The 15,805-nt window shown below is 43.0% G+C and overlaps 1 protein-coding gene across 1 annotated transcript in view; it reads left to right on the top strand.

Moving 5' to 3' along the window:
- Window positions 1-15,805, top strand: part of TEX2 (testis expressed 2) — a 91,830-nt gene that overhangs the window by 50,796 nt on the left and 25,229 nt on the right. The window contains exons 4-6 of the mRNA XM_081109777.1: window positions 1,143-1,482; window positions 3,259-3,506; window positions 12,874-13,020. Coding sequence (XP_080965903.1) covers window positions 1,143-1,482; window positions 3,259-3,506; window positions 12,874-13,020 — 735 coding nt within the window. The remainder of the gene's footprint in view (window positions 1-1,142; window positions 1,483-3,258; window positions 3,507-12,873; window positions 13,021-15,805) is intronic.

Here is a 15,805-nt window from a genome sequence, read left to right as displayed (position 1 = left end):
GTGTGTGTGTGTGTGTGTGTGTGTGTGTGTGTGTTTACAGTATTAGTACAATTTAGAGCAGAACCTTTCAAATGTTAATGTGCATATGAATCTCCAGAGCATTATTTTATTTTTTATTATTTTTTTACAAATTTTTTTATTGCTTTCAGAGAGAGGAAGGGAGGGGGAGAGATATAAACATCGATGAAAATCATCAATCGGCTGCCTCCTGCATGCCTTCCACTGTGGATCAATCCTGCAACCCAGGCATGTGCCCTGACCAGGAATTGAACCATGACCTCCTTGGTTCCTGGGTCAGTGCTCAACCACTGAGCCACACCAGCCAGGCTCCTGAGCATCTTTTTAAATGAAGACTTGAATTCAGCAATTCTGAGTGGGGCCTGAGAGTCTGCATTTTTATGAACTCCCAGGTGGTACCCATGCTGCTGGTTGGGAACCACACTTCAAGGAACAAGGGCATAGCACACTCTTCTCACTTTGAGAGTTAAGTTTTTCATTCAAACAAAAAGCTGTATGTAGTGGTACTAGGATAATAACTAATGAGGTCTCTATAAATATGAAAATTATAGATATGCAATATAACTACATTTTGATAAAAGTATTATATACTTGTGTTTTTGAGAAATATAAATTATTTGTTATTCCAAAAAGTTATAGATTCTCTGTTCTTCTTATAACTATATGACTGATCTTTAAGTTTTTCCAAAATTATAGAAATATTTAAAATAGCTTTAGTTATAAACTAGAGTTTTCCCTCTAGATCTAGTTTTATAAATTTTTGTTTTCCTCCCAGCTTACGTTTGGTCCAGGGTCATTAAACTCAGTTGATACCCAAACTTAGTTGATGAAGATCCACTATGTAATTATTATGCTATTACTACCTGAAAATTATACATATTCGTAGCTCTTGCAAAATTCTTAAACATCTACTTTCTATAATAATTTTGAAGAAGAATAACAAGTCATCTCTAAAATTTTATTCTAAAGTCTATAGTCATGTTATAGATAGATGGTAATTATTTCACATTCATCATTTTAGTAAAAAATACTATAAAGTTTGCATTTGTACTCTACATATTTTAATTCACAGTGTAGCATATTCTTAATTGAGTATGTGAATCATCACTTCCCTTTCTCTGTAGATTTATCTTGTTCCTAAAAGTTTGGCTCGAAAACGAATCTGGAATAAAAAGTATCCCATTTGTATCGAGCTTGGTCGACAAGATGACTTTATGTCCAAGGCCCAAACTGATAAAGAGACTTCTGAAGAAAAGCCGCCAGCTGAGAGAGACCTGGGAGTCGAGGACCCTAAGAAGCCACCCCATCCTCAGGAAGGAACAAGATCTGGCCAGAGAGATCAGATATTGTATCTCTTTGGGAGAACTGGCCGAGAAAAGGAGGAGTGGTTTAGGAGATTTATTCTGGCATCTAAGCTGAAGTCGGAAATCAAGAAGCCAACTGGTGTCTCTGGAAGTAAATCAGGTAAGGACAAGTGTGCTAAATGTTTATGTATTTTTAAAGGGCCTGTAGGTGAATTGAAATTCCCAAATAGAAAGGAAGGAAGCCCACTCTGAATTGATGACTGTCTGTCTGCCACCTAAGGTGTGTTCTCATTAATAATTTGCCTTTTAGGCCAATCACTGTGACCCTTTAGACAGAATCATTCAACCAGTGATGGAACCATTTGCAGGTGTATGTTTTTAGCCTTTGCTGGTTCCTTAGGATTATATTTATGTATTATAAAACTTCTAAAAATTTCCTCTGAAAGAAGAAGCAACAGCACAACCCTGTTTATAATGAGACAGCTAGTGCTGTCAAGCCCCTGGCCTCAATTATGTCCCCCAGCAAAATGCGGGATCACCATATAACTGCAGCATCCTCTGGCATCTAGACTCACTGCATTTGTATAGATAATCATGACCTCTGCTCATTTCTATCCCTCTGCCTCATGTCCTCTCGCTTGGAACTTCACTTAACTTTATTGTGACCGGTCACAATACATACTAGGGGTCCCTCAGCCTGGCCTGCGCCCTCTCCAGGGGCCCAGGGAGGAGCCTGGGCTGGGTGCTGCACTGCTCCCGCTCATCCCGGCCCCGTTGCACTGGCCACTGCCTCGGTAGCACACGGCTGCAGAGGCCCGAGAGGCTGATGCCACTGCAGCTGCACTCACCAGGTGTGAGCACACTGACCACCAGGGAGCGTCTTCCCCCTGGTGGTCAGTGCACGTCATAGTGACCGGTCAAACATTCGTTTGGTTATATATAGAGATAGATACTATTCCTTTTACCTGGAATGCTCTTTCCCATCCTGGGCCAGGAAAATGCCGGTTATTTCAAGAGGCAGTCCAGAGGTCACTACCAGTGGAAATCAGTACTGGGGTAAGCACCTCTCCACTCTGTTGGGCAGAGGTGGTCACCCCCTTCTTTCTGCCCTAAAAGTCGTTTAGTCATGCTTCAGCTACAATACTTTTTACAGGAAATTGTGATTTATTTGACTAGGTGCCCAAGTTCAAAGGCAGGGATTATTCTCCTTTTTGATGTGGAATTGGCCTAGAAAAGTGCTTGATAAAAACCTTATTGAATAGAAGCGGGCACGTTTGGAATTGCCATGAGCTGTGGCACTTTCCATTTGCCCCTGGGTGTGTGCCAGTCCTTTATTTGACCCTAAGAGATCAGGAAAAAGAAAAAGGTACCTACTAGTGTATTTCATGGCTCCCATTACTCTGAATGGTCTTAGGGAGGAATAAAAACTGTTCTAAAAAATTATCTATTATTAGAATGGAGAGTATCACCTTATAAGTATTTCTTAAATAGTCATTTGATAGCATTTTAGCTGCTTTTCCTTACAACCTTATACTGTCACTATTTTTTTTTTAATCCTCACTTGAGGATATTTTTCCATTGATTTTTAGAGAGACTGGAAGAGAGAAGGAGAGACAGAGAGAAACATCGATGTGAGAGAAACACATCAATTGGTTGCCTCCTACAGGAGCCCTGACCAGGGCCCCAGGCCGGGGAGGAACCTGCAACCAAGGCACATGCCATTGACTGGAATTGAACCCGGGACCCTCTGGTCCACAGGCCAATGCTCTATCCACTGAGCCAAATTGGCTAGGGCTGTCACTGTTTTTTAAATAGTCATTTGATAACCTTTTAAGCTGCTTTTCTCAATGTAACCCAGTGGAATTTGCTCTACATTTCATTTATTTTGCAGTCCTTTTCTTCATCTGTATTAACAATCCTTACTTCTTTGCTCCAGGGATTTTGCCCTCACACAGCAGACACAGCAGTCCCTCAGGACACCTGACCCACAGTCGCAGCAGCAGTAAAGGCAGTGTAGAGGAGATTATGTCCCAGCCAAAGCAGAAGGAGCTGATGGGCAGTGTGCGGCAGAAGATGCTTCTAGACTATAGCGTGTACATGGCCAGATGTGTCCCCCAAGAGAATCGAAGCCCCCAGAGGAGTCCCATGCAGAGTGCAGAGAGCAGCCCCACGGCTGGAAAAAAGGTAATTCTGGCTGCCAAGGAGTGGCTTTTCAGATCTTCCATTTAAACTCATTTCTTCCTGCATAAGCACCTCTGTGTACCAGGCCCTGTTCTAGGCATTGGTGTCTTGTTCACAGTAATGAACAGGAAAGAGGGGGCTCTGCCCTCAGGTAACTTGTAGTTCCGGAGAGAGCAAGAAACAGACATCAGGTAGTGATACAAATTAAAAGAAAGTGAAATAAGGGAGTACAGAAGGTGGCCAGAACTTCTATTTCAGATCAGTGGTCAAGATGGGTCTCTTTGAGGAGGTGACATTTGGGCAGAGGCCTGACCAATGTGAGGAAGTGAGCCATGGTGATAGGTATGGGAGGAGCATTTCAGGTGGGGAACCAGCAAGTGCAAAGGCTCCAAAGCAGGATATGTGGTTGGAGTATTCAAAGAATTGTGATAAGGACAGTTTGGGAAACAGTGAACAAGGGACAAAGGCAGGGCCTCATTGGATCAGTTCCAGGGGGTATGGGAAGCTCCAGGAGGGTTTTGAGCAGGGGGTAATATTGATCTAAGTTTTAAAAAGGTAAGTGGCTTTCCCTGGAGAATTGGCTATAGGAGGAAAAGTGTGGGTAGGAGGCAATGATGGCAGTGGAGAATGGGACTGAGGTCAAGGTGGTAACAGCCAATGGTGAGAAGGGGCTGCTTTGGGAGTATGTGTTGTAGGGGAACTGACTGGATTTGCTGATGAATTAGATGTGGGGTGTGAGAGTACCAGCCTGGTTTGTTCACATGAGCAACTGGGTGATCAGTAGGGAAGTTCACAGAATCATTAATAATAGAGGTCTAATTCTTCAATGACCATTGTATTCTCAAATTCTCAGACACCTTAGTTACATCCAGTGCTTTTGAAGATTCACCACCAGGGTTATTTCCAAAGTGTAAAAATCTAGATATTGACTCACTACCATCTGTGATAAGATAAATAATATAAGCTACCATATGCCAGACTTTATTAGGCTCTTCAATAGTATTACTCTGACCCCTTGAACAGTTTTACGAACTAGATGATAGTCTCTCCATTTGGGCTCACAGAAGTTAAGTACTGTAGCTTAATTTCACAGTTGCTATGATGGAGTGTGCAAAACCTGGTATGAGACCATGGCCCCAGCTGCCATTTTGATAGGTCATTCTAAAACTGCTTGAGCCCTAGCTGGTTGTTCAGTGGTTAGAGCGTCGGCCCTTGGAGTGAAGGGTCTCAGGGTTTGATTCTGATCAAGGTCACGTGCCTTGGTTGCAGGCTCATTCCCCAGCCCTGGTAGGAGCATGTGCAGGAGGCAACTAATCAGTGTTTTTCTCTCGGTCTCTCCCCTTCCCTTCCACTTTCTTTAAAATAAAAGGGACAAAATATCCTGGGGTGAGGATTAACAACAAAGAGCACACAAACAAACAAAAAACCTTGTTTGACATGAGGCCTCCTGCCATCACTTTCCACTAATATTCTGAGACACAGCCTCCCACCTGAGGAGCATGAAGCCTGTTTTTCCATGTTCAGTTACTAAAGTGACCTCTTATAGGGACCATATGTCTGTTCTTAATGGGAAGCATTTGATACCTTCCTGTTGTGTGCCTTTAGTCTTGATTCACTTCATTGAGCTCTTCAGTGTGGAAGAGGCCTTTAGCCCTCCTCATGTAACCTACTTTATCAGGGGGAAAAAGACCATGTGCCTTTGCTGGCTACTGCCTCTGCCCTAAGTTACCAGCAAGAGCAGGAAGTAGACTGTCCATAGGCTAGAGTAGGTTAATATAAAACTGTTCTGGAAATGTCTGATTTATCACTAGTGAATCCCCCTACCCCAAACTTCCATCCTCCCTGTGCTATCAGCTGCCTGGACTCATCAGACTCAGGGAAATAAATAAGGGGGAGAATTGTGCACTGATGTAAGAAAATTATCTAATAAGAAGCTTGCTTTTTAAAAGAGCTCCTTAAATGAAAACAGGTTTTAGAACATTGTTTCCTCAGAACATGTTCTGTGGGAGCCCAGGGGACTGGGAGACCCTGAGGGCCAACAGCTCAGCCTCTCAACCCAGCACTGCTGGGGTGGGGGCAGATTTCTAATGCAAACCTTTCCAGTAAACATTTATTTCCTCTTCTAAGTCTCATGAAAATGTAAAAACCACATTGTACTTTTGGGCCCCTTAGAGCAAGCAGAATGATTTAATCTTTTCTTGATAAAGACTTAGTACAACAAACGGAAATCCAGGCCTGTCATGCAAGGCTGTTGAGGTCAGAAGGCCTTTTCTCCCCTAATCCAAGTCTTCCAGACTGCAAACTCTGCAGCTTTCTTTCTCGGTTGTCAGTTAACTGGTACGGGTATGTATTTTTCTAGCTGGCTTTTCCTTGAGCACTTATCCCCATCTCCCACCCCCACTCTATTAGTTTTGTGATTCTAATCTGCATGGGTTAGGAAACCAGAGAGCCACAATTGTGTGAATAGAGATAAGCCTTTGAAAGAAGGGCCTTTGAAGAAAGCGTATGAGTTTTAGTGCTGGGCTTCTGCATCTATTTGGTCTGCATGAGGCATGTGTGGGTCACATCCTGGCTCTCATGATCTGGTAGTTGAGAAGGTCCTGAATACAACATAGGTGTGTTTTATTTATCTATGACTGCGTAACAAACAGCCCACAAAGTGGTTGCTTAAAACAATAATTATTTTGCTCACAAATTTGTAATTTGGTCAGACTTGGCAGTGCAGGCTTCTCTCTGCTCTACGCAGTGTCATCTGGGGAGGCTGGACTGAAAGCAGAAGGATCTGCTTACAAGATGGCTTGCTCTCATGGCTGGCAAGATGCTGGTTGTTGCATGGGAGCTCAGCTAGGGCCTCGGGCCTCGATTCTTCTCCAGGTGCCTGAGCTTTCTTCAGCATGGTGACTAGGTTCTGAAGGCAAGCATCCCTAGAGAAAAAGCTAAGTGAATACTGTATTGTCTTTTATGACCAAGTCTCAGAAGTAAAATAATGTCACTTCCACTGTGCCCTATTAGTCAAGGCAATCACAAATAAATGCCCTCCCAGTTTCAAGGAGAAGGGCAGGGATTCCACCTCTTGTTGAGTGGTTAGCAGATTTCTTGGAAGAGCATGTGGGATGTGAAATATCATTGCACAATTTCTGGAAAATAAGATCTGCTATAGTGTTTCTGTACTACTTTTATTGCTCTTCATGCTTTCCTTTATAAGTGATAGTTCTTTATTATTACTATTTGCACTAATTATCTTGTTATCTATAAATGGATCATATGATATTCCCTGTTTTGTATTATCAGGAGTTGAGAACCCTACAAAGTAAGTAGGAATTGAATAGTAATCAGGAAATCTTAATTGGCAGAGTGATTTTCTAAAGATTTTCCTTTCCCTCCTGAAAGTTGGCTTTTCAAACATTTAAAAGTCAGAAAGTGCTTTTCATATAATAAGTAAGAAATGTGAAGGCATATATACAATTTAAAAATAAATCTTAGAAAGGATATAGACAAAGGTACCAAGACAATTCAGTAGAGGAAAGAATAGTCTTTTTAAAAAATGGTTCTGAACAATTGGTATCCACATGCAAAAGAATGAAGTTGGACCCCTACCTCACACCATATACAAAAATTAACTCAAAATGAATTATAGGCCTCAATTTAAGAGCTAAAATTGTAAAATTCCTAGAAGAAAAAATAGGTGTAAATCTCTGTGATTTGGGGTTAGGGAAAGCCTTCTTACATAAGATACCAAAAGTACACACAACCAAATAAAAAAATAGATAAATTGGACTTCATCAAAATTAAAAACTTTTATGCTGCAAATAATAACATCAAGAAATTGAAAAGAGCCCTAGCTGGTTTAGATCAGTGGATAGAGTGTCGGCCCGCAGACTGAAGGGTCCCGGGTTTGTTTCCAGGTTGCGGGCTTGATCCCCAGTAGGGAGTGTGCAGGAGGCACCTGATCAATGATTCTCTCTCATCATTGATCTTTCTATCTCACTCTCCCTCACCATTCTTCTCTGAAATCAATAAAAAATATTTTTAAAAAATTGAAAAGACAACCCACAAAATGGAGACAATATTTGCAAATCATATATCTGATAAGGGTCTAGTACCTAGAATATATAAGTAACTCTCACAACTCAATAATAAAAAGGCAAGTAACTCAATTAAGAAATGAACAAAAGATCTGAATAGACACTTCTCCAAAGAAGGTATACAAATAGCTGATAAGCATATGAAAGAATACTCTGTCATTGACTTAACCATCAAGGAAATGTGAATCAAAACCATAATGAGATACCATTCACAACCACTTGGATGCTAGAATAAAAGTCAGATAACAACAAGTATTATTGAGGATGTGGAGAAATTGGAACCCTTGTTCATTACTGGTAGGAATGTAAAAGGCTGCAACTGCTATGGAAACAGTTTGGTGGTTTCTCAAAATGTTAAATAGTTTTATGATGCAGCAGTTTTACTCCTAGATATATGTCCAAGAGATATGAAAACCTGTGTCCACACAAATACTTGTACACCAATATTCATAGCAGTAATCTTCACAATAGCCAAAAGTAGAAAACAGCTGAAGTATCCATCAGTTGATAAATGGGTAAAGTGTAGTATATGCATACAATAGAATAGCATTCTGAAATTTAAAGGAATGATGTACTGTTGTTACGTGCCACAGCTTGGAAAAACCTTGAAAACATTTTACCTAGTGAAAGAAGTTAGTCACAAAAAAACCCACATATTGTATGATTCCATTTATATGAATGTCCAGAATAGGCAAATTCATTGAGACAGATTAGTGGTTGGTTGCCTAGGGGTGGTGTTGGTGGTAGTGGTAGGAATGGAGTTGGGGAGGATTGAGGAGTGACTGCTAATGGATTCAGGGTTTCTTTGGGGAGTAATGAAAATACTCTAAAACTGGTTCACAACTCTGAATACACTAAAAACTATTTACTGTACTCTATAAATGGGTGAACTGTATGGTATGTGAGTTCAATCTTAAGCTATATATAAAAAGGATGCAAAACCATATTAGATCCAATTTTGTCTTTTAAAAGTTTTATATTCTTTAAAAGAATGTGTGTGTGTGTGTGTGTGTGTGTGTATAGATAGATAGATAGATAGATAGATAGATATATCTGAAAGGAAATATAGTAAAAAATGTTTTAAAATAATTACATCTGGATAGTGGGATTATGGGTGTTTTCTATAATGATTATGTATTGTTTTTATAGCTAACAACCCTGGGGGAAGGGTCTTCATTGTACCTTCCCCTAAAAAAAAAAAAGAGACTGTACGCTTTTATGTAATGATGTTTACTTTGAATTTATATTAGTTCACACAAACACTCCATCCATGCTTTTGTTCCGGCCCTCCGGTCCAGTTTAAGAACCCATTGTGGCCCTCGAGTCAAAAAGTTTGCCCACCCCTGCCCTAGACCAATCGGCCCTTTGTGAGACTCTCAATGGCACCAGATTGTATATGATCAAACCTTAGGATCAGAGGCACTAAGCTCTCTTTGTAACAAAAAATCCTGGGCTGGTCTCCTGGCCATTTGTAATAGGAAAGGTTATACCACAAAATTAAGAAAATCTCTACTACTTTACTTTGGAGGCTAATTTTTAATAACATATATCCCAAGAGCTACTCAGTTATGATAGTCATTTTCACCTTCAGACCATTGACCTCTCCAACTGCTTTTTGGAAGCCATTTTCTGAAAGTTGCCCTTTGAAAATGTACATATGTATATAGTTGAAATAGTGAAATGGGTAGTTTTCCATTCCTTCCTCCAGCCAAATAGCAATATTAGGAAACGTATGTACATTTATTCTTTAAGCTCTTTAATGTTTATGACATTCATTGGAAGTGAGTTCTTTCTAGCAGCCTGTTGAATCCAGACTTTGTTCATAAACTGCTTTGAGGCATTCTGAATGTTTTGCCGCTCTTGGATTTTTCTTTGTTCTCAGTGAGTCTGTGGCGAGAAGCCTGAATTAGAAAAAGGAACTGTTGAAAACAAAAAACAACCTGCTTGTCAGTTATTTCTGAAATTTGTTTCCACATCATATGCCTTTGGCTCAAATATAAATTGTGAAATAGCCTTTGTTTCTTGCTACTTAAAAAAAAAAATTTTTTTTGGTAAACCTGTTTACTGTGAATAACTAGGGTTATAAAGAAAGGTTTATAAAGCATAGACTCTCCTGCTTGAGAAGGGAAAGAGAAATCTATTCTCTTATGTAGCCTGCAGATCTAAGGAAGACATGCAGTACCCTATGTGGGCAGCAGCTAGGCCCTGCCTGAATTCCCCCAGGGAGGAAAGCATTGTCCTAGGGTGAGTGTTTACTGCGAAGTCTACATAGCTAATCTGATGGGACTCAAAGACAGTAACCTCGGGCTGGACCAGATCCCCTTAGGGGTAGAGTGCAGGTGTTCAGACAGAGAGAAAAGTGACTCCATATAACATGTACAATTTGTGGCATGACTGAGTGCTCGCTGATCACAGACTTCCGCTCCTTTGTCCAGGACCTGGTGGTAGAAAGGTCTTGGTTAATATCAAAAGACATTACAGCACTAGAAGAGCATCGAGAGAATAGTCTTCAGACATTAAAATGAGTGAGGTAGAACCATGTCTTCTGAAATAGAATGATCAACATGTATTATTTTTTAAACTTTCACCAGAAAGGGACCAGGACTAGGCAGTTTGCCCCATCATGTGTAGGAAATATTTCACAACACCAATCCTGGTGATTTTGAGAGAATACATTTATTAAAGCTGTGGACAGTGAAACATAGGAAAGGCTTGAGATAGAAGAGGCAAGGTCACAGCAACAGGAGTGAGCCCAGACTGGGCTGCATGGACTCAGGAAAGGAAATTACAGAGACAAAAAGAGGGACCTAGGAGACAGGTTGAGGGGGTTAGCCCAGAATGAGCTGCTGCTGCCTACTGCTCCCTGCTTCCAGGTTACAAATCTTGTGGGGACCCTTAGAGCTTAGGAGAAAGAAAGAAAAGATACACACCTGAGAAAAGAAGGGGGACATAGTCATGCTTAAGAGAGAGTGTGCATTGGGTCTTTTGTCTTAAGGGTTTTTAGCTGTTTTCTAAAGGAGGGAGTTTTAGGGGAGGTCTCAGGGGAGGGTCTCAACGGAATATTCAACAGCTTTCCAGGTGTGTTCTTTAATATGCTGATCCATCAAAATGAGCTTATAGGGAACTCTGGGATCATTCTCTGGTCAGCTTTACTGCTCTATGTTTGTCTTGGATTTGTCTGACTTTAATTGGGTTTTTTGTTATTTATTCCCGACTTCATCCAGTCTGGCGTTTGGCTGGCACTAATGGCACTAACTGGGTCTCTGCTATCTATCTCCCTGACATGGAGGATTTAAGCTACTTACTCTCTGGTAGGGGAGAAGAAGTGTAAACCATCTGCTCCTAAGTGTCCTTGGTTAGGGAAGATAAGATCTTGCAATTTATTAGCAGGCTGTTAATTATGTGGCCTTGTTTAACTGTTTGTCTCAGTTTCCCTTATTCCACTTGTCAAGGAATTTTCCTAGCTTCTTACTCTCTTGCCTCAAAACCAGAGTTTAATTTTTTTTTAATGAGACTCACCAACATTTATAAGGGAGACCTTTCAAAATACTCCAAATGTGAAGGACTCCTAGAACATAAAACATCTCCCTTCACATGCAGTAACATTAGTTGAAAATGCAAGTTAAGCCCCAGGTCCCCAAAGAGAAAGATGGCACAAGCTCTGACAAGATTAGTGGTCAGGTGGGTGCTGGGCAGTCTGATAGGCCCTGCACAAGCTCAGTGAGCGGTTCACCAGGCCAGACCCTCAGAACACCAGGCTTCAGAAAAATCACACATAGGTACATGCCATAGACCTTTGAAGTACTCACAAGTCATCACTTCCCCAAGTGTCAAATTCATGAGCACTAAGCCCCCTTTGTACTGTGCTCCTGGCCTAGGCACACAGCTGCGACATCAGCACAGTCCCAGCTGCCCACACCAGATCACACTGGTATGAATGCACATGTATGGATCATGGAGAGGATGAGAATGTCAGGTGTGTGTTATGGCTGCAGGCAACCCCTGAGGGCAAGACAAATGCATTTACATAAACCATAGAAGTGAAAGGGTGAACAGTTCGCAGATTTCTGCACTTCCAGTTCCTTTGGTCTTTGCTTTCCAAGGCTAATTGTTTCTATAAAGTTATAGTCTAATTAGAAACCTCAGGATAGGGAAATGTCTGTCACGCCAGGAGCCAGTCACACCCCCTTCCGCCATCCCACAGGACCCAGCAGGTGGAGATCCGGGAGAAGGAGTCTGTGAGTCAGGCTCTGCCAATAAACGAGGGGCCTCAGGCAAGACACTGAACGACTCTGAATCTGTTTTCTCATCCCCAAAATAGACATAAAAGTTCTGTCTTTCTAGGGTTTGGGGCGGCATAAAAGAGGGAGCCTGAGAAGGAGTCTTGTCACAGGGTCTGGCCTGGCCTCAGTGGGCAGCAATAGTGACAACAATGGTGACCGCCACCATTACCTGCACTAACCTCCAAACCTCACCATACTGTCATAGATGTCACTGCTGCTTCTCCCTTCTTCACCCTCACCAGGCCGTAGTCCATAGTGTCATTAGCCTTGGAAATTGGAGACTAACCTAGGTTTGCTCTTCTACCTTGCACACTGGACGTGACAGATGCTTTAAATGGATTGTATTATTTGGAAGTGAGGCCCAGGTGGGAAGAGCTACAAGAGTTTCACTGAATTCCTGAGTGCCTCTCTAATCCAGGACTGGGGTTCTCAACCTCACCTGTTTGTTACATCAGTGAGAGAGAGTCTAAAAATCTTGATACCCACTTAAATTAGTATGTCTGGTGTAGGACCCAGGCATCAGTGTTTTTAGGCACTCCCCTGCCTCTCACCCCAGAGAATCATGAGTCACAGAATCAGGAGGTTAAATGTGAGAGTCCTGAGCATTGGGAAACTCTGGGGCTGCCTGGTGAGGACCAGCCTGACAGTTACTCATCCAGGGAGCCTGAGCCAGAAGAGAGGTAGGCAGACATTTGATCAGTACTGAGCTAATTAGGGGGAGGGGCGAAGGGGGGGGGGGCAAAGCAATTTGGCTGAGCTAATGGTATCCATAGGAAGACTGGTAGAAAAATAAAACAGGGGATGAGAAGTTTTTATCCGTGATGGTGGCTTTTCTTTTTCTCTTCACTGACATAATGTGGGACTTGTAATTTATAGGGAAGAAATACGACTCACGTGGTTATCCATCTCTATAGGGAAGGACCTTCAGTGACTATAAAAATAAGCACCTGTCTTGTTCTCCAGTTGCTTTCTAGCTAATTTTGGCCCCTTTTCTTTTGCCAGTTGCCAGAGGCCCCGCCCTCTGAGGAGGAAGAACAGGAAGCCTGGGTGAACGCCTTGCTGGGGAGAATGTTTTGGGACTTCTTAGGAGAGAAGTACTGGTCTGAACTGGTGTCTAAGAAAATCCAAATGAAACTCAGCAAAATAAAGGTATTCCAGTTCTTCACATTTCTTAATTTCTGGAAGTTTTGTACCATTGTATTCTCAGTGAAAGATAACTCAGTTTAAAGCATATGATATATGAGAGTAGTAAGTTCTTGTCAAACAACATATCTGGGCTGTGACTTTGACCACATGACTAATTGCATCTGGAGACTTCGTGACCGTTCCTGTTTAATTATTTTCTGTGTCGCCCTCATTGTGAGCCATTCTAGGTGATAATCCAGAATTCAGTTTGGGAAAATGTGAGCTTTTGTAGTTCACATTTGTCATATAGACTTCTGTTATCTGTAAGTTAACATTTAACTTAAGTTAGTATTTCCAGAGGCCACCCAGCCACACAGTCTGAGCCACACAGTATATGCTGAGGAACATGCCTCGTTACTTAAGACCTCTTTCCCAAGTCATGCTCCCTCTGCAAGCTGGGGAAGTTAGCACTGCACTCTAAATGTGTCTGGGGTTGACCTTTCCTTCTGGCCAGATGGTATTTTATTTTGGGCTCTCTCTTTGCTGAAGAAACAGTCCTAATTCTGATTTAGACCCACTTGGAAGTGAGTTTAAAACTGCATAAGTACTCCTCATGGTTGCCACTGAATAACTAACTTATTATCACCTTTGGTAAACCAAGAGACCTTGTTTAGGTGACTTAGAAGTATGCCTTTGACCCAGCAAAGACCTAGCCAAGGAACAGTCACTGTGGCCCCCAGATCTTCGCTAAGAGGTAGCACAGTCAGCAGATTTAGTCAGTGGCTCTTTGGGGTCAAAATACCTTTGAGCAGCAAAAACAGATGGATCCTTTCCCTAGAAAAAAAGCACAGTGACAGAATCTTGCCCATGACCTCAGAGAGTTCAAGGACTCCATGTTAGGAGACTGAGCTAAGTGAAATTGCAGTGGAAGGGAAAAACGGCCATGGAAGAGCTGGGATTGATTTTTGGGTAACAAACAAGCTCTGTCTTGCTTCCTGAGCCCCCGATGAAGATGAGAGGCTGCCTCCTACGCTAGAAGAGCAGATTTCGAGGCTGAATTCAGGACAGGTATTTGGGAGCCCTCAGTTGACAAGGGTCAGTCGGTTTGTGTTCTTCAGGTGGGTTGAGGATTGAACCCACCTTGGTAACCAGGTCTGTGGAGGGAGCAGGAAGCGACAATGACCCTCCCATGTTTAGAGATGAGAGGCCCACAGCCAGCCTGGAGCTCACTCACCCTTGGATTTGGGAAGTGGTGGAGGGCTTGAGTTCCTGGGCTGGCACTTCTCTTGCCCAGAGACTGTTGTGGGCCCTTCTCTGAGCTGGGCGCCTGGCAGTGTGCAGCAGAAAGCAGGGCATGCCTGCACTCCAGATGGGACCCTGCTCTCCCTGTGACACACATTCCAAAACAATGGAGGGGGCAGTGTCCGTGCTTCTCTCTGGAGTCGGAAGTCCCCTTGGTGGAAAACAGTGGGTTCGTCATCCCAGAGGAAGTGAGGAAAAGCCTTTTATTTTCATTTTCTCCTTTGCTCTACATGTGAGCTTCTGCAGTTCACAAACTGACACTCCCTTTGTTTTTTTGAGACCCGAAGTGCTGGAGGGTTAGGATGGAGAAAGGGGGCCTAGATCCAGCGGCGCCAGCCGTTCAGAGGTAGGGGCAGTACTCACTCTATTGCTGGCCTCAATGCCTCCACTCTGACCTCAGCTGCCACCCATGAAGTGCCCTGTAGACCAGAGGGGACCTTACCCTGGCAGTGGAATAATCAGAATGGCAGCAAGATATTATCCAAATTCTGAATCACCAGATCTCCTGCCAAAGGAACTCGTTATTATCACCAATATTCAGGTATCCCTGGAAGAGTTATTCCAAAATATAGTGAGTTTTGATTAATGGCTAGTCAGGAGTCAGAATGGCTGGAGGAGCCTGAGCAGTCCCCTGTGACAAAGACCCCTGCGTCCTGGTAGCCCTTGAAGGCCTGATATTCGGAGAACTCTTTGCTGGCCTTGCCCTGCAGTCTCAGATTGTCGGCCTCGCACATGATAATGACTTGTTTTGAAAGAGCAGCCTTGTGTTTATATGGTGAATGGTGGGTTTAAAGCAAGCTGATTTTCTGCCGCAACAGCAAATAAACTCTAACACTGCCATGGGGCTCTCAAATTTAGGGACCTCTGATATTACTGCATATAGCTGCTAACATGCCACCCACCCACCCAAGAATGTCCCATACACCTGCACGCCAGTCCCCCATTTAGGAGGATAAAGAACATACAGTGAGTTTCTGTCACACTGTGGTGCCCTTTGGGTGGGCAGAAGAGAGGTTCTGGTTGAAAAGAGCAGGAGGAGTGGCCTTTCTTTGCCTTCCCTGCAGGGGAGGAAGGAGGCTGCTCCAGGGCCTGGACTCCAGAGTGTTGATTCAGATCAGAGATCTGAACAAGGAGGGGCTGGGGGGTGAAAATCTTAGAATTGGGTACTCAGGTGAGTAAGTAGGTTACCAGACCCTGCTGATGTTCCCCCTCCCCATTCTACTTACTGGTAATGAGAGCCACCACATCCTGCCCCGTCTTTCTCCTCCAGCCCCTCCTCATTCTTAGGTCCTTCCGGAACTGCAGGGTGTAGGATGGGATGGGGTGGGCGGTTGGACAGGCCATGAGGAAGGACAGCATGTTCCTATCTCTGTATTTGCTCCTCTGGCTCAGTGTTGGACCCCTGTTCCCATAGAAACCCAGCATGCTCCTGACACGTAGGTATTAGAATGACAATAATAGACTAAACGCATGGGGGCAGGCAAGGGTCCAAGATTTTGGCTACATT

Source organism: Myotis nattereri (assembly GCF_964212035.1).
Source record: "Myotis nattereri genome assembly, chromosome: 16".
Lineage (NCBI taxonomy): Eukaryota > Metazoa > Chordata > Mammalia > Chiroptera > Vespertilionidae > Myotis > Myotis nattereri.
This window is presented reverse-complemented; position numbering and strand designations above follow the sequence as displayed.